Source organism: Orussus abietinus, unplaced genomic scaffold, assembly GCF_000612105.2.
Source record: "Orussus abietinus isolate OABI.00-Male unplaced genomic scaffold, Oabi_2.0 scaffold226, whole genome shotgun sequence".
In the NCBI taxonomy this organism is placed as follows: domain Eukaryota; kingdom Metazoa; phylum Arthropoda; class Insecta; order Hymenoptera; family Orussidae; genus Orussus; species Orussus abietinus.
Genome location: NW_019394497.1, coordinates 140,538 through 159,826, shown reverse-complemented (window position 1 = coordinate 159,826; position 19,289 = coordinate 140,538). Strand labels below are relative to the sequence as shown.

Below are 19,289 nucleotides of genomic sequence, written 5' to 3'. Positions count from 1 at the left end.
TCCTGATTTGTCTAAAAAAAAATTAAAAATAGTTGTTTTTTAAAAATATCACGAGTTTTGTAAATGATTTTTTAACATAACTGTCTTGGTCTTGCAAAAATGAAAAAAAATGTTAAAATAGAAAAGTGCGAGGTCAAGGTCTGGACTCGATGTACAAGAGTGAGACCAAGACTATCATGGTCGATGGTGGCCAACAGGATTAATTAAAATCCTGATTTGTCTAAAAAAAAAATTTAAAATATCACTATTAAAGTCACGAGTTTTGTAAATGATTTTTTTAACATAACTATTTAAATCGACTGATGACGAGCAATTGCATGTCTTTCAGGATTTAAAGCCAAGCAATATAGTCGTTAAGTCCGACTGCACCCTGAAGATCCTGGATTTCGGATTGGCCAGGACCGCGGGGACGACGTTCATGATGACGCCCTACGTCGTGACGCGGTACTACAGGGCGCCGGAGGTAAGTTCAAGTTTCCGATGGCACGGATGCACCCGATCCTTGGTTTGCTGGTGTACGAGGATGAGGAGAAACGTTTCTTCCAGGTGATCCTAGGCATGGGGTACAAGGAGAACGTGGACATCTGGTCGGTCGGCTGCATCATGGGCGAGATGATCCGAGGTGGAGTCCTGTTCCCCGGGAACGACCACATCGACCAGTGGAACAAGATCATCGGTAAGCCTCGAAGATGGTTCGAAGGGATCCAGAAGACTTCCGGAAAATCGGGAGCACCTGGTACAGAGGATCCTGATTTCAGAGCAACTGGGGACGCCGGCGCCGGAGTTCATGCAGCGACTGCAACTCACCGTCAGGAACTACGTGGAGAACAGGCCGCGGTATCCTGGATATCCCTTCGAGAGGCTATTCCCGGACGTCCTCTTCCCCTCGGACTCGTCGGAACACAACAGGCTGAAGGGTTGGTAGTCCTGGTGGAGGAAAGGATCTCAGGACCCTGGACGTCGTCTTCTAATTCACGTTTTCCTGGTTTCAGCGAGCCAAGCCAGAGATCTCCTGTCTCGCATGCTCGTGATCGACCCTGAGAGACGCATCTCCGTCGACGACGCATTGCTGCACAACTACATCAACGTCTGGTACGACGAGGGGGAGGTCAATGCCGTGAGTAGTCCAGGGTCCGACCTCGACGATGGCGTCGATGGTTTCTAGAAACGACTCCGAGGGGCTATCTTTAATCAATTCGTTGCAGCCTGCCCCGGGTCCCTACGACCACAGCGTGGACGAGAGGGAACACACGGTGGACCAGTGGAAGGAGCTGATCTACCAGGAGGTGATGGAGTACGAGACCAGCCACAACCCGGCCGCGGTGGGCCAGTCCTCCGAGACCGCGGGCTCGCGGTAGATGCCGAAAAAAGTCCAGGTCCAGGTCCAGGACCAGGTCCAGGACCAGGTCCAGGACCCACCAGCGGTTCCGGTCGTCGTCTCGGCGGGAGCAACGAGCCCCCCGGGACCCGCGGGAGGTCTCGGGGACCCCGAAAAGCACCCCGAAGAGGAAACCGGCCCTGTGATACCCTGCGATCCTGCGCCTTCCGCGTCGTCCGACCCCGCGAAGAGGTCCTCCTCTCTGCGCGACTCCCAGGACTCGTCCAAAGTATTCGAGGTCCCCTCTAGGAAGGACCTACCGTTCCTCGCGAGGCGATGCCTCGGGTCACGTGAAAGCGGCCTCCTGGGAGGCGACCGATGTTTCCTTTCCTTTTTTTAAACCACTCTCGGAAGCGGCTGTAACGTATCGATATCCATTTTTTTTCCACTTGGAGGTGGACGCCCTGGGGAAGGTCCTGGTATCCGGGAGTTTCGTTTCTCTTGTTGAATTTGTTTACCAATGGTTTTTACATTTTTTAATCGAAAGTAGGCTTTGATGGGAGGACTTTTCTTAGGGCCGACATGGTCAAGTGGGGTAATTTCATGTGATTTGGCGCACTAGGTGCATCGATAGGGGTTGATACCTTTGGATCCCACTTTCGGGTCACCTGCAAGATCTGACTTACGACTGCTCGCACCTTTAAACGGCTCGGCACTTGTTACGCGAACGCACGACGTCGTCATTCGTTTCCTGGGGGCATTGTTGTCCGGACGACCCGCGTCGGGAGTTCCTTTTCGCGTCTTTTCGTCCATTTTTTGCGACTCCGAACGTGGTAACATCTAAATTTCTTTTTTTTTCCCCCTAAACACGATAATTTTTTAATTTTTTTCTTCAACGTGGTAACCTCCGAATTCTTTGGCACTTCTGAAGAAAACACCCACGGAAGGTGAAGAGAAAGAAGGAAACCCGAATATCCTGGAAAGAAGGGTCTCGCAAACGGGATGGAAGGTCCCAGGTCCTTTATCCAATGTCCAGGATTCCCGCAGGGGTCAAAGGTAATCCTGGCCAGGGACGCACCCACGAGTACGAGGAAATGCACGATGCAAGAAAAAAGAAAAAAAAAAAAAGAAGAGGGAAGAAAGAAATAGAGAAAAAGCTCGTACTCCCAGAAATCCGCGTCTCGGCGGGCGAAAAGCGTACTCTAGGAGACGCGGAAATTGTAAATATAATTTAGGGTACCGACCGGCGCACGTAGGGAAGTTAGTCAGGGGATGTTATCGCGTAACAATACGTACGCGAAGGGGAATCGTTAACTCCGCCATTGCAGAGACCCGGAATAATTACCGCTAATTAGAGATCCACGCGGGAGACGAGGGCGATCCAATTGCAAATGGCGGCCGAACGCTAACGAGAGCTTCGCGATTCAATGTCCATTTTATAAACCACTCTACTCTCTGCATTTTTATTTTTTTATAGTAGTCCTTTTCACGTCGCCGCCGAAACTGCACGGAGTCAGGATTTCCTCTCGTCACCCCGAGAGCCGATTTTTCGATTTTAAGCTTCGCTCTCGAGAACGCGAGATTTCAGTCGGAAGTGCAATCGTGTGGGTATTTATTATATAATTATGTAGTCACGTGATAAATGATAGAATGTTAGAGGTTTGCCGCAACAATGACGGGGTTGACGATTTAATGAACGTATGTTGACGTCGCATCGGATTCGTTGGAACGTAACTAGGGAGTTGCCGTTCGAGGAAGGCTCTGAAGAAGGTAGGGGGTCGCGATTGGCTGTAGGGGGTGAGTTTTTTACCCGACCACCGCCGAGTTGTTGGCTCGCCCGTCCCTTTGAGCCGCGTTTCCGGGGCATCCTGTATTTTTGTACGTGCACGCGTCGACGACACTACGTCCAATTCGAAAAGAAAGGAAATAATGTATTTTTCTCCGGGGGGAGGTCGCGAATTTCGGCGCTAGGCAAGGGGTGAGGGCTCGAGGGTGACGATCAGCTGATCGATGTGAACTTATGTAGGAATCGTGCACGACCGAGCGTCAACGATCAGCTGATCGATGCGTACTTGGAATCGCGCACGATGAAACGTCAACGATCAGCTGATCGGTATCGTTCGGGTGACAGCGATCAGCTGATCGATGTGAACTTATGTAGGAATCGTGCACGACCGAGCGTCAACGATCAGCTGATCGGTGCGTACTTGGAATCGCGCACGACCGAAACGTCAACGATCAGCTGATCGGTACCATCCAAGTGACAGCGATCAGCTGATCGATGCGTACTTGGAATCGCACACGATGAAACGTCAACGATCAGCTGATCGGTACCATCTAAGTGACAGCGATCAGCTGATCGATGCGTACTTGGAATCGCGCACGATCGAAACGTCAACGATCAGCTGATCGGTACCTTCCAGATGACAGCGATCAGCTGATCGACGCACGACCGAAACGTCAACGATCAGCTGATCGTACCATCCAGGTGACAGCGATCAGCTGATCGATGTGAACTTATGTAGGAATCGTGCACGACCGAGACGTCAACGATCAGCTGATCGATGCGTACTTGGAATCGCGCACGACCGAAACGTCAACGATCAGCTGATCGGTACCATCCAGGTGACAGCGATCAGCTGATCGACGCAGACTTGTCTAGGAACCGGGTATTAATGTAATATTGCGCCAGGACAACTCGTTTCTGGCGATTGTCGCGGCCTTTGCAATCAATCGTATCGGTTATCGTTAGTTAATTAGTTGTTAGATTCGTTTGGTTCGGTACACCTAGGTCTAATCGTCGTAACGACCTACGGGATTAATACGTATTGCAATGTTCCCAGGTTCGGTCGGAGGTGAACCTTGAGTCTCGATCGAACTCGTCGAGTCCGTTCAGACTTCCGAAGCGAATAGAAACAGTCAGGACTGAAATCTCGTCCTGAAGTCCTGAAATCCAGGCATGCAGAAGAGATGACGAAGAGATCACTCGCGATCGGTGCAATATTTACATTTATCGTCTTCCTGAAGAGGTCTGACGGACTTGGCCTTCGAAATTCAACGATCGATTCCTTGCCACTCGCAACTCGAATTGTCGTTGAAACGTTTCTTTCCGAGTGAAGGAAGTTTCTAGGAGGGAAACGCCCATTTTGTGTTTTGAAACCCCTTTAAGGCGGTATAAAAGAGTCATTATATACATATAAAAAATTGAAAATATCTATAAAACTTTTCTCAAAACTGGGTGCACCGAATTATCTGAAACTTTAACACGTGATTATGGAGACCCAAAGAATTTTTTTTTTTTTTTTCGAAAAATGAAATTTCGTGAGCATCGCGTTCTTCCTTAGGGCCTCTCGTGATGAAGTTTCAAATGATTCGGTGCACCCAATTTGGAGAAAAGTTTTATAAATATTTTCACTATTTGGTATGTACATATGACACTTTCATATCACCTTAAGACGATATAAAAGTGGCGTCGAAGAGGTTCGTCCAACTTTGTACCGAATTGATTAAAAATTTTTCAACGTAAATATGGAAGCTCTAAGGAAGGTTCCAACCCCCATGAAATTATAATTTTGGAAAAATACGAAGGAATTTAAAATAAAAATAAGTATGCCTAGAGAGCGACTTCCAACAATTTTTGAAAAAAAAAAAAATGAAATTTCATGGGGGTCAGGACCTTTCTGGTAGCCTCCATATTGACGTTGTAAAATTTTTAACGATTCGGAAAAAAGTTTCACGATTACCCTCGGAGTCCACTTTCGTATCGCCTTAATATCCGAAGACCGCCGTGGACTCTGAAGAGCGACTCGCGTTTCCTCTCTGTAGAAATCGGGAAATCCACTATAAATTCCACCGACGAGAAATGCTCTTCATCGTCGGAAGCGAGATCGATTCCTTTTCACAGTTTTCACCGGAATATAGGAAACAATGGCGAGGGTCATTGTCGAGGAGGTCGCAAGCCCACCTGGGGGGATTTAGAAAAGAAAAGCGTCCTTGTTTCCCTTTAGCCAGAGAATGTCCAACCTTGAAGAAAGCTTTTATTCGGGGACAGAGAGGAGACGAAGAGTTGGATAAGTCGAGGGTCGTAACGCGACCCTGTGCACTTTTTATCGGGAGAAACGTACCCGACTTTCGTACGAGATCTTACATAAGTATAAATATAAATATATAAATAAATATATATATATACATATACATATTGAGGTGTAGCTAAATGGTTAAGGCGGAGAGAAAGAGTCATAATTTTTTGAAGCAGCCTGTACATTTTACCGCATTATTGAAGGGACGGTGTGCGTCAAGATATATTCCAGGATTTCTAGGAAGGATCCGCAGGATCTAAAGGACGTGGCGACGGTGAAATATTAACGTTTTATCGATTACATGCGCCGCCACGACTAGAGGACATTAACTGACGGATATGAGTAATTGTAATGTAACGTTGAACTTTTGATTTTCCACGACGATAGTTATGTGAATATATTGCTACAGTCCGATCCAAATAATCAAGCTTTTGTAACGTTAATTATAATAAAGTAATAATATCGCTAATAATATGGTAATGTATGTACGCGTGGCAAACGACGGCGGGAAAGTGCCGTTTAATATATATATATATACAAGTAAGCGAGGGCTCTCCAAAAATCTTTATAAAATTCAGCCGAAGATAATTCTCCCCTGAAGATTTGTTTTTTTTCCCCGAAATTTCATGGCGACCCTCTCGAGCCTTAATCTTGTCCGACTTTGCACAGGATAATTTTTCGAAGGGATTAATCCGCTGATTAATGAATTAGTTAATTTATTAACGAATTAATTTTCCCTGACTTGCAAGCACCACCGCTAGGTTTTTAATTTATCGCCGCGATCGCCTTTCTCGCGCCACCCAATGTCAATTATCGAGGATTAGGGGGAGGAATTCGGAAATTATTCATAGAAATGGGAGGAAGAAATGGAAAAGTCGAATCTTCCGCATTCACGCTAAGTGCCCGCGGTCTTGAGAGCCGCAGATAATTGAAGAGAAGAACTGGAAAATGGGAGGAAATGGAAATTCCTGGGCTTGAAAGGGAGAAGTGCGGAAACAAAATGGCCGACGGTTGCAGTCGAGGTCTTAACCGATGTTTGAAAGAAAAAAAAGAAGAAATGGAAATTCCTGGGCTCGAAAAGGAGAAGTGCGGAAACAAAATGGCCGACGGTGCAGTCGAGGTCTTAACCGATGTTTGAAAGAAAAAAAAGAAGAGATGGAAAATCCTGGGCTCGAAAAGGAGAAGTGCGGAAACAAAATGGCCGACGGTGCAGTCAAGGTCTTAACCGATGTTTGAAAGAAAAAAAAGAAGAGATGGAAAATCCTGGGCTCGAAAGGGAGAAGTGCGGAAACAAAATGGCCGACGGTGCAGTCGAGGTCTTAACCGATGTTTGAAAGAAAAAAAAGGAGAAATGGAAATTCCTGGGCTCGAAAGGGAGAAGTGCGGAAACAAAATGGCCGACGGTGCAGTCCAGTTCTTAACCGTTGTTTGAAAGAAAAAAAAAAAATGAAAAATTAAGAGTAAGGACAATCGCGAGCCGAAATTTCTAAAGATTTTTGGTGTCACGCTCGAATTTAGGACGAGAGCGAAAAATGAACGCGAAGATCGGGGGCTAAAGAGGGGTAATAATTATGCTAACGAGTAATGTTAACGACTAATAACTATTGATAACTCTATTCGGTTACTTGATTAGCGGTAATCCACCTCTTAGGGCGGTTTAGGGCAAAGGCAGAAATATTTTGACCGGGGAGGCGAGGCAAACAATAAAATGTCCATGTTGCTAATCTAGCGGAGAGGTAGAAGCGGCGTTTAGGAAACAAGTAGTCCAGTTTAGTCCTTAGAAAAGAGAGAAATCGCGGAAAAACGCGTGCGAGAGGAAACACGTGTAGTTTTTAGAGATAGGTTAGGCTAGGTCGTATAAGTAGTCACGGGACTCCATAAAGGAGTCCTTCAAGATGTCCTGGAAGCCATTTGCAATTTTCACTTACACTCTCCTCGGGTTCCCCCAATTATTATTTCCACGATTATAGATCTTGTCACTCGATTTTCCACTTTCATAAGGCGAGGCTTTCCGCGTCCCGCGAGTCCAGGAAAATGAAGAACGGAAAAGACAGTTTATTAATACATAAATTTATGAATTTTATTTCGATACCTTTCGATCGTCCCGCGTTTCGTGAGAACAAGATTTTCAACATGTAATATCCTGGAATTAATTAATCCAGAAATCGTTCGTTTTACTTTAGCCGGAATTATTACTGCGGAGGAAGCGGAAGAAAATACAGAATCGTTGATAAAAAAAAAAAAGAAGAAATGAGAGATGCGAAATCAAGACGAGATTGCACGTATAGGATGTAAGGGACGGTCAGCCGGCGTAACCTAAATTATTATAAACATTACCACCCTATGAGTAACGAGTATACATATACATACCTCCTCTGTACATACATTAACAATAATAATTAATATTACGGTAAAGGCTAACAGTAATGGCGCATATTGTTTCACGATGATGAGCGATTGATCTGTGAATATGACGTACGATATTACGTGTAATTTAATTATGTCCAAAGCGACGGTGCCATGACATAATTATATTACTCCCGCGTGGTATAAATATTCTATAGATATATTAAGGTGGAGATGACAGTGCAGACGACCTCGACGATTACTATTAATTACCATTATTACGATTACCGTCAACACTAGGAACTCTGATTATCATTAAACCGGTTACAATTAACATTATCATTGCGAATGAAACCTTGAAATCGTCGATATGACTTAGAGATGGGAATTTGACAGTTTCTTCGACGGCTTCCCCGGAATCGTCCGCCATCTTAGATAAACGGAGGTTCAACAAAATTCTGGAGAAATAATTTTTTTTAGCATTTAATCGTAACACTTCGCCCATCCACGAGTGACATAAATGACGTGCAAAGTACAAGGAATTCTTTTCTTGATTTTCTATTAAACAAGCGTCATTTTTTAGTAGCCATTACCCTTGAGAATAATCCATGGGTTAAATTAATCCCGGTTTATCCTAAATTCCTTTGTCACTTGTGACGGAGGAACCTTTGAAAAATGAAACGCAATCAGCTGTCAAAGTTGTCTGGTCTCGTCGTGTCTAGCATAAATGACAATGACATGTCGGCATCTGAACCAATGCTCAAAGGGCGCTGTTGGTTTAAATTAATAAAGAAACGCTAACGAACCATCATTCTTACTTTACCCGTCTGTACCTATAGGGCCTGTAATGTATATGCAGTGGTGTGAGGGAAGAATAAACAGTCAACTTGAAACACACTTTTTACATGCATGATTTATAAGCTTTAATTTTAATATCAAAGGAAATATACCATGTTACATGTAAACGGGTTGCTGATTATTTAAAACAATGGTTTTCAAGTACCGCCGCGAACTCGTCACTTTTCCCTAATTTTTGTATAAATTTAAACAATCACCATATTTCGATCAAGAAATCCAGACAACATATAATACATTTAAAAAAAAAAAAAAGGGAAAATCATCCCTGGAATTATTTTACAAACAAATTCCGGCCTCGAGTCGTTTTTTTCTTCATAGGATGAAATCCAGATTTTGACACGTGTCATAAGGTTAGTTAAAGGATGTTGAATGTTGAGGAGATTTTTTTTTTAAGTCTTCGTCACCCAGGGCGTCATTGATAGGACCATCGAGGATGACCCTGAGGAATGGGGGAGATCCTGAAGACGTGGCTGAGGACGCGTCTAGGGGTGATAATAGATCTGAACCCAGAGACATTTGGCCATTACACGAAAGATGGTACCCTTTTGGCGAAGCTTCTCCACAGCTACGACATCATCAACGACAGTCAGTTGAAGACGATAATCCGGACCCAGGACCCTGCACTCTGCAGGGTGAACCTGAAGCACCTAAGGTTATGGCTGAAGTTCATCGGGGTGGACTGCAAGGACGACTGCATCGAGGAGATCTCCACCGAGAAGGGGACCACGTCTGCTCGCCTCTTCTTCAAGGTCTTCCTCTGCCTGGAGAACAAGGACCGCCTGCACTTCATCACCCTGCAGAAGGAGCGAGAGAAGTACATCCCCACCTCGACGAAGTTCGACGTGAGCACGGTCCAGGAAGAGGCAGAGACCGGGAGAGAAGTCCTGGAGGATCACCCGTTCTCCAAGCCCCTCCTAGAAGGCGCCGAAACGATCAGCTGGTACCAATCGAAGTTACTAAATCCTAAAAAGAAGGAGCCGAGGGTTAAGGAACCTTCTTCGAGATGTAAAGAGGACTCCATGAGAGGGGAATCTAGGACTAGACCCGGGGAACGTGGACGTGGAGATGCCGAAGATGTGCGTGGAACTACCAGAGAGGAGATCAGGGAGGATGTTCCTTACGAAACGATGTTCCCGAAAGGGTTGAAGGCTCGATCTCGAAGAGAGGCCACGTCGAGGGAGTTGAAGACCAGGATGCAGAAGGTCCTTCTGTCGGACTTGTGGGAGAGGCTGTTGAAGCAACAGGAGAGACACCTGGACCTTGCAGTTGCCGAAAAGGTGCTGACCCAGTCCAGGTACGAGAAGCAGCTCATCGAGAAGCTCTGCAGGGTGCGGGAGCAAAAAGTGCGAATTTCGCGCAATCGGCTGATAGTAGAAGAGCTGATAACGAGGACGAAAGAGGGCGAAGCGGTGATCGAGCAGGATCGATCGAGGGAGACCTCACTTCGGGATGCCGAAGACGTTGATGCGGAGTGCCGGAGGTTGTGCGAGTTGCGGAAGATGCTGAAGACGGAGAAGATGCGCAAGGTGAGGGAGAGACACGAGGGACTTTGCGCAGAGGTTCTGAAGGACCTGGTGGACCTATCGCTCGAGGTCTCGAGGTATCGATCCCAGAACGAGAACGAGATCCCCGAGAGCCTGTGGCGGGAGTGGAGGTCCTTGTTCCTGAAGAGCCAGCCTATGGTCCAGCACCTGGAGAACCTGGAAGACCTGGTGGAGCAGAGGGTATCCAACAGCAGCCTCGAAGAGATCCAACGGATAGAACTGGGGAGACAAAACGTCCTCGACGAGGCAGACTTCGAGAACTACCACCGGATAAAGCCCCCCTGGGAGGCGTTTTCACCTGGACCAGAATCTGAAGAGCGGCAAACCCTTCTCCCAGGAGAGCAGGTCCTGGGATACGTGGTGCACACGCTTCTTCGGGTCCTGTACCCTTACCCCAAGGACCCTGAGTCTCCACCTCTTCCTAGGTTCTCCACTTCGGCTGTAGTCCTTGGTCTCAGTCCAGAGCTTCGCTCCCCTCTTCAGGGTCTCCTGGAGAAGAGCGGGATTCTCCTGGTGAGGCTGGAAGACGCCATCAATTTCTGCCTCAGCAGGTACAAGGAAGAGATGAGGGACTCCAGGTTCATCGACCTCGAAGAGGTCGCAGAGATGAATAAAGGACCTGGAAGAGTCTCCGAGGTTGTTGGCTCCAAGAGGAGCGGACTCGAGAGGGGGTCAAAGAGGCTCAAAGAGAGTGCCAGGTCCAGGATGGTACTTCCTGAAGAGGGGGGACCGAGTAAGCAGACTCAGACTCCTAGGCAGATCCCTTTTGATGATCTGGATCCCACCCTGACGGATGCTGCATACATGGGGAGATGGGCTCATGAATTTCTGACCTTGGGTCAGCCAGTATCCAGCGAATTGGGCGCCAGGGTGCTGATGGAGTACCTGAAGAGCCTGGAGGGGGTGGAGGGCTTCGCCCTCCTGGACTACCCCATGACCTACGAGCAAATGTCCTGCCTTGAATTTAGTCTCTCCGGTCTTCGAGTTCCCCCTGAAGAGGACGTTCATTCGATGGACGAGAACATCGAGGACTTCGAGCCACCTTCTTCAAGGATCTCCTTCGAGGTGGAGGACCCGGACCGCTTTGAGAACCAAAGGCAGTCTCGACTCCTGCCAAACCCGGTGCCAAGACTCGCAGGACTCGCCCCGAAATCTCTTGTATCGTCCTTCGTCAGGGTGCTCCCGAAACCCGAAGACGTGAGCTTCGATGAGAGGGACCTCTTCGAGGTCCTTCCCGAAGACGCCACCGCGATGGACGCTTTTTACGCCGGCCAGGGCACGGCGTACGTGCTGTATTACAGTGTCCTGGACCTGCCGACCCTGAAGAGGCTCGCCAGGATGGTGCTAGGTGATCCAGAGTTTCCGCCGAAGCCTTCGGAGGAGATCTTCAGAGTCCCTGAGTATCCTTTGGGTGGAGAGACGGAGGTCCTGCGGAGCAAAAGGCCCATCTCGAAAAGAGTCCTCCCCAGACCCGAGAGCAAGGAGTCCTTAGACGAGGTACCTGGGGAGATGAGCCCCGAAGAGTCGCAGCGAACCCTCTCTCGAGAGGTCGAACCCGAAAGGATCGATCCTGGAGATCCTGGCTGGAAGTGGGCGGCTCCTCCTTCGTCTCCCAGGTTATTGGAGTCCTTGGCAAAAATCTGGGAAGCCGCCGAAGAGGTCTACGTCGAGGACCTGAAGAGCATCTTCTTCGTCAAGAGGATCAACCACTCCACCGTGGTGCCGTACAAGGACTTCGTGAAGAAGCACATGAAGGAGTTCGTCGAGCGCCCCGACAACAAACAGGACCTTTTGCACGAGTTCCATGTACGGTTCAACGCCTTCCAGGAGGACGTTCGCCAGGACGAAGAGGTCAAATGCGAGCTGCACTGCAGGGTGGGAGAGTTCCAGGACATCCTGTGGGAGGTGTGCGACCGACGCAGAAAGGAAGCCGAAGAGGAAAGGAGAAGGATCGTCCTGGAGAACTGGACCCTGCAGGAAGCCATAGTCCTCGGCAACCTCTTCATCTCCATGGTCCAGGCAGAGCTGGACCGCCACGTGGACACCATGCAACTGGTGCAGGACTACTACTCTTCATCAATGGATCGTCCTCTCTCCCAGAACCGATTCAAGAAGATCCTTCTGCCCAGGATCGACCTGCAAGAAAAGGACCCTGAAGAGAGGTCCTTGCCAGCGAGTCCTGCTAAGTCTGGGAAGGGGAAGGAATCTCGAGGTACCAAAAAGGGCTCTTCAGGGAAGAAGGACAAGAAGAGTTCCGCTCCTGCGGGTCTGGAGAACGTCAAGGACGAGGTCCTGGATTTGCTGATGAGCACGGACAGGGAAGAGGAAGGACACGACCAGAATGGATTATACAGGGCGGTTCATTCCTGCGTCCAGAAGGCGAGACATCTTGTCGATTCCATCGCCGAGACCCTGAAGAGCCAGCTGAAGAAGGAAGAAGCCGCTGCTGGGCAGGACTCTGCGTTTAAAGGAAAAGTTGCTTCGAAGGGGTCAGGGCGAGACCCGAATCCTGGTCGCGAGGACGATCTTCGGACCCTGAAGAGAAACGTGATCCTGGAATGGAGAACCGCAGCTAATTTTGAGACCAATCGGGTCCGGCTTAGACTGAAAATTCTGGACCTGGCTTCAAGGTCGGATTTGAACCTCCTGCTGAACACGATGCGAGAAATGTTCAGGGAGATACACGAAGAGATCACTTCGAGGTATGCAGATTGGACCAGAATGGAATTAAGAATTTCTTTCCATGTTTTCCCTTACGGGGTTACAGGTCATGGGTCAGATTAATTTCTTATTGTACTAATTTATTAATGGCATCGAACTTGAAATTTTCAATTATTTTGCCATTCAAGGATTTTTGTGGGTGGCAGGTACCACAGGGAGATGAAGAACGTCAACGAGCTGACCTCGGTCTTCTGCTTCGCCATAGAAGAGGCCAGACCTATCCAAGAAGAGATGCTCCTGGACGGAGACAGGTTCATAGTGCGATCCAACGTCCTCATGTTCCCAGACAAGCCCCGACCCCCAGCAGAGCCGGTCCTGGAAGAGAACCACGTCTTCAGGTTCCGCATGGCCCAGCTGGGACGATTGATGGACGTCTTCAAGAACGTCGCCCCAGGTGGGAAGATGTCCGAAAGAGCTTTCAGCTACATCTTAATGGACCTGGTAGCCCGAGGCCTCGAAGAGGGAGAAGTGGTCCCCCTTCCAGGATCCTGGTACCAGCTGGACCCTGAAGACGTGGAGGTCCTGGTCCTGCGACTCTTCGGGGACGAGACTCGCCTAGACTGGAGAGACTTCGTCATCTACGCCATGGAACTTCCCATGCCTTCTGCCAATCAGATCCTGGACGCCAGGGACGCCTTCAGGGTTGCAGACCCTGAAGAGAAGGAGCTCGTCAGCAGGGAGCAGTTCCTCTCGACTCCTCTGTGGTTCTACACCTGCTCGGATGCTGCGGAGGTGTCCAGGTGCATTTTGCACGGGGAGTTTCAGAGGGACTCGCAGGATTTATACCCTGAAGAGGTGGGACCCGAAGAGGGCGAAGGACTCTCCCGGGTTGTCGGCTTGGACTCGGAGGTCCTGCAAAGGCTGGCAAGACGATTGAGATGCGACGAAGACGCGGCTCTTCGGGAAGTCCTGAGACTCCTGCTCGCCAAGGAGGTCCTCTGCGACATGTACTCCGTAGATGGGAACTTCGTCAACTATACCGAGGTCCTGCTCGCCTTCTGCAAGGACGACGACCCGAAGAGAGGCCTCGGGAAGGCCTTCTCCTTGGCCCTGGGGAATCCTCTCTGCACGGATGACGAAGAGGGTGAGAGGTACGTCGAGAGGCTCCTCCTGGAGAAGCGACTCCTCGCCGAAGTCGAGGCCTGCAGGAATCGCCTACACGAAGAGGCGCTTGAGGTATCCCTGAAGAGTGCCTACGAAGAAAAATGCAATTTCTAATTTATTATAACTTCTCTATCCCATTCAGGTCGGCGGAGCCATCGTCGAGCAGATCGTCGAAGCCGTTGTCCAGGAAGTCGAGGGCCTTCTGCTGAAGGAGCTGGATAAGTTGAGGTTGGAGCCGGACTTCGGGTACAAGAGACCGATTTTAATCCAGAGCCTTGACGAGCCCAGGGTGGTGGATCCTGCGGAATTACTTGCGGACCAGGATGTAGGTATTCCCGAAGAAGTCTCCGGTGGAGACCTCGAAGAGTCGTCGCTTTCGGTCGAGCCAGAGTCTACTTCGTCGATGTCTTCGACAGAAATTGAAGCCAGCAGGTCTCTTCAGCATGTGGAGACGCAACGAGACTCGGTCTTCTGGATCCATCGAAAGATCTGCATAGTAAGTGTCTATAAAAAATTTTTTTAACACCGTTAAAAATATTATTAAATTCTATTAACGTCTTCAGGCCGTCTTGGCGACCTTGTTGCCTCACCTCGCCGTGCAGGACTACTTCCAGTCATCGAGGACTCTCCGAGGACAAATCGACCTGGTGTACCAAGACCTCAAGGACGAAGAGCTGAACGATGACGAAGACCTCGTCTTGTCTCATCGCCTGGTTAACCACAGTTTTATTAAACAATTACTCGCAAACACTGGGAAGTTCGGCAACAAGAACATCGGCGGTATCCTTCGAGAAGTCCTGCAACAGAAGGAGAGGACGAAGAGGACGCTTGAGACCTGAAGAGCGAAGAGCACATAAATTGCGTACCTGAAGTACACACATACACTTCGAGTATCGCGAGGGAATAAACCCGAGACTCGTGTAACTTCCTTCTCGAGTAGTATAATTTATTGTTCCATTACATCGTAAATGTAAGTTTACGAAGACTCGTCCCGGAGGACATTGCGCGTCTTTTTCGTGGTTTCTCAGAAATCCCGGAAATCCCCAATCACGTACAATGGCGGACATAAACGCCACAATTAAATGGAAAGAAACACCATGAAGTAGTTAAACTCCCATTCCATAGGTTGTTTAAACATCTAATAAACGCTGGTGGTCATCATGTATCTTCTAAATGACGCGACGGTTGTAATTTTTTAATAGCGTTGGATTTAACCGCAAAAGTCGCTTACATGGAGACAAAGTACAAAGTGGTTTTCATTTATTAATCCAAAATGTTAAGTTTTCCGTGATTATCACGTATCCTTTAAGTTTAACTCCCCTTGTGGAAGCCTAATAGTGTCGAACTCTTCCGCGAGAGTCGCTAGTGTTATTGTCGCTCGCAGGTAACCAAAGTGTAGGGTAACTTTAATATGGATTTAGGAGGAAAAGCGTTCATATCCGCCATTGTACGTGGTAATACTCTCGTAGGAATACGTGTATACGTCGAATTATCGATTAGCATGCACGTGCCTGAAGGGTTATCCGTAATCTCGCAATAAACTCCGCAGTAAACCGCAATATCGGTGTCTCTACCGATTGGTTTGTAATGGCCGCTCGAAAGCCGAAGGTCTGCCACCGAGAGGGACGTTTTTCCCGCGGAAAGTAATAAATAATAAACCCCGATCAGTGCCGATAAGTCGAACGAAATCCCGACCGAGGGTCACGCGTGTCACGAGGTGCATCGCGAGAGCATTTAGCGACACTTGCGTGTCATTTAATCAGTGATAACAGGACCTCTCGGCAGATACCTCCCCAAGATACCGCCGTGCATGTCTTTAGCATCGTTGCACTCATTACTGCACTTGTTCAACATGCACGATGTCATTTTCAAGGGTGCACCGTCGAGTACTCTGGGTTTCATTTCCTCGTGTAATGGACCTTAAGGTGAAGTGAAACACGTCGAGGAACTTGATCAACGTCGATAAAGGAGATTTTTCTAAATGCCTACGTTGCCGACATTGGTTTTTATATTTACAGCTGTGTCGAATTACATTGAATATTGTACCAAATGGCATGCTACACCTGTCGTTTTCGTATAATAAATATCAAGAAATCGAAGTAAAACTCCAGAAATCCTCTGGATTCAAGCTTTCTGGGGCCCTAATTGACTGCTGAGGGACACCTTGCGCCATCTGTGATTTCCAGGTCAATTAAATTTTCACTCCGAGACCTCGTATTACCATCGTTTTAGTATAGAAGCGCATACAACACTTTTTTTGCCCTTATCTTGTTCAAATGCGAGATTATCGATTACCAGAGTGTTCTAAATTGTCGTAAAATTGTCCTGACCCTTTCGATTCTCATATCAGAGCCTTTGATAATTGTATATCGATCGAAATATGAGAGCTCGACGCCATTTTGGTTCTGGCCTGGGCTGAGTTAAAAAATTTTGTTAAAAAATCCAAATTTTGAATGTGTCAGGACAATTCTTAGATGATCAGGAGTGATGTGTCAAAGTTTCGGACAGTTTGGTCTAATACCCTTAAAAAAAAGTCTTGTATTCGAATCGACTGATTTGAAGGGTGTTTCACTTCACCTTAAGGTGTCATGAAAGAGTCATAAACCCATCAGAGAGTGAAATTATTTACTAATGTCCCAATAAAGGTCTCGAGACCAGGGAAATTATATTTTTCGAAGAAAAATTTAGTATTCATCTCGAACAAGTACCAACGAAAAGCGTTGTTTTTTCTTTTTATTGAAATTTCGTGAGTTTTGAGACCTTCGTTAGGACTTCCATAATCACGCGTTAATGTTTCATATTATTCAGTTCGCCCAGTTTGGAGAAAATTATATTTTCATGTTTCGCCATGACCCTTTAGTCCCACCTTAATAAATCTCGTAACCGCGATTACGCCGGCGAAATCATGGAAACGTTATTTACGGGAATCGTACGTATTTAAGGCTCTCGTTCTTAAATGATAAGTTTCTAATGTCGCGCGAAGGGCTTGATTAAAATTAATTTATGGAAAGTGTCAACACTCGTAACTGCCTCTCTTACTCCTTTAAACTATACATGAGACCTTGAACATTTTGTCAGTGTCTTTTTCGTTTATTTCATTATAGGACATGTTCGGAGTCCGCTTTCGAGTATTAAGAAGTCGGCTAAAATTTTTGCCAAACTGTCGAGATGTCGCTGCACAATCGTTAATAAATAGTCCTGGTGTGCAGTTCCTCAAGACCTTGGCATAAATTCTAGATAACCTCGTTTAACATCGCCGCGAGTCGTCCGAATTACGATATTGTCGGTTGTATTAAATATGGCGACCGTTTATACAATCGAAGCCCGGGAATGTACACAAATCCGGAGAGATATTGAAAATATTCTAATATACGAAGACGGCAGAAATGGTCCACCTACTGCAGCCTCTCCATCCCGATGAATGAATCATGAATAGTTGCAACAATTCCACCGCCTTAACCTTTAACTATCACTTTCGCCACCGAAAGTCCGTAACTCCATTGACGCCGTTGCGAAAAAAAAAAAATCGTTATGCACCTAAATGACTAAATAAAACCGAAGCCAGGGAATGTACATAACAGGGAAATACTTATAAAATATAGGTACGGTGAAAACCCTCCAGCCATTGTCCTTTTTCTAATTAATTCATTAATTACTCCTCGAGACCGGAGAGTTTCCACCGCCCAGAATTTCGCAAATTATCACTTCCGGTTATGAAAGTCCGAAGACGTCCGCCATTGTTGCGGGTCTCGAGGAAGTAATATCGGGACGATTTGACGTTAATACCGGGTAATGACTGTTTGAAGCCATCGATGGTATCGATTCGCAATTAATCCGATATTAAGTCCCCGGGACCCGATGTAATAATTCCACATTCTCCTGGTTTTACTACCCTCGTAATTGACCTAGTACATCATTCATAGACGGACCTTGGCTCGCAACAATTGTGCCCATAATTATGAAAGTGGTCTAAGTCAAAATTAAAAAAAAAATTAGTTTATCAGTTATTTCACGCCATATTATTTCAAAGGAAATTAATTCAATGTAATTTCGAAACAAATAATATATGACTTAGACCACTTTCATAATGATGGGCACAATTGTTCTCGGTCTCCACTTTGGCGGCTCGTCTCGCGATAAAGTGCAATTTTCACAGCCCGTACTCGACGTCTAAGTACCTCTCGCCGGACAAGGTGCAGCTGCACACGTGGATAATACTAGATATTTATGCACATACATGTATACATATGTATACACGTGGAAATGATTATCTCTTTAAAAGGTAGATTTTCCAATAAAAAGAAACCACGCTTAAAAATCATGTTCTCCCATACCCTGATAAGAAAAATTGTATGACTCAAAGGAATATGCATCACAACAACAAAGTCCTGCAATTAAACCCATCGAAATAAATATAAAAAAAATATATATAATTTAAGATCAAGAATTAGTTTAAATCAACGTGACTGTTTCGTCTCAAAATAATTCTTTCCTCTAGTTACATGTGATTCCGGCAACGATATGTGAATAATATATATTTGCTTCGGTCAAGTAATTATTTTTTTTTCTCAGGGTAATTGATCATTTGCGACATTTATGAGCACGTAGTTAATTCCAAAATTTATCTGAGAGAACCCTTTCTCCGTTAATATAGGGATTAGTGTAGGTATATACATATGTATACAGGTATTTCGCGTGATATGTCGGGTGACAAAGAATGAACGTGCGCGCGCCCGCGTTAAGTATCGCCCTCTCTCTCCCTCTCGCGCTCGCCGCGTCTCCTCGTCTCTTTCTAACCGCCCTCGCGGAAGAGGCCGGGCCTCGGACCGCGAAGGAGTCTCGTCCGAGGCCGAGCCGCACGTAAATATAAAAATAAAAATTCTCCCCTCACAGCTAGGGCTTATCGGACGCTTTTTACACCTGCGATTAGCTAATTACATCTCGCTAAGGGACCGATAATATAATATATCGGGAAGAAGCGTTACTCTTCGAGCGTCCCCTCGCGAAGACTAGGCGTTACGAGGCGATCGATCTATACAAACTCCTTACTGTAAAACTCTCGACGACTAGTTGACAGTCTCACTTCGTTGGCTTAAACGTTCCAACGGGGCGACGATTAATTCGTTACGAGCTTACTTAACGAGTGGCCAAGTGAGGCCTGCCAAGAAATCGCCAACAATCACGCTCTTACGTGGCCGTACGCACCGAGGAATGATTTCGGCGACGCGCGCCATCTCGCGGGATTAAGGGGATGCAAAAGTGACGTCAGAGGTCTCATTTATGAAACTTTTCTCCGAACTGGGTGTACCGAATCGTTTC

The 19,289-nt window shown here is 46.9% G+C and overlaps 2 protein-coding genes across 2 annotated transcripts; both read left to right on the top strand.

Annotated features, from left to right (window-relative positions):
* Nucleotides 1-328: 328 nt before the first annotated feature.
* On the top strand, nucleotides 329-4,577 carry LOC105698550 (stress-activated protein kinase JNK; the record flags this gene model as incomplete). Its single annotated transcript, XM_023432526.1, is given in 5 exon segments — nucleotides 329-463; nucleotides 547-676; nucleotides 759-917; nucleotides 993-1,117; nucleotides 1,206-4,577. Coding segments are annotated over 5 exon segments (702 nt in total), but the record flags the coding sequence as incomplete, so codon positions are not given.
* A 277-nt stretch (nucleotides 4,578-4,854) lies between these two features.
* LOC105698553 (sperm flagellar protein 2) lies at nucleotides 4,855-16,009 on the top strand. Its single transcript, XM_023432529.1, has 4 exons — nucleotides 4,855-12,847; nucleotides 13,013-14,057; nucleotides 14,113-14,466; nucleotides 14,534-16,009. Exons 1-4 carry the CDS (start codon nucleotides 9,048-9,050, stop codon nucleotides 14,807-14,809), a joined length of 5,475 nt encoding a protein of 1,824 aa, XP_023288297.1. The 5' UTR covers nucleotides 4,855-9,047; the 3' UTR covers nucleotides 14,810-16,009.
* The last annotated feature ends 3,280 nt before the right edge of the window (nucleotides 16,010-19,289 follow it).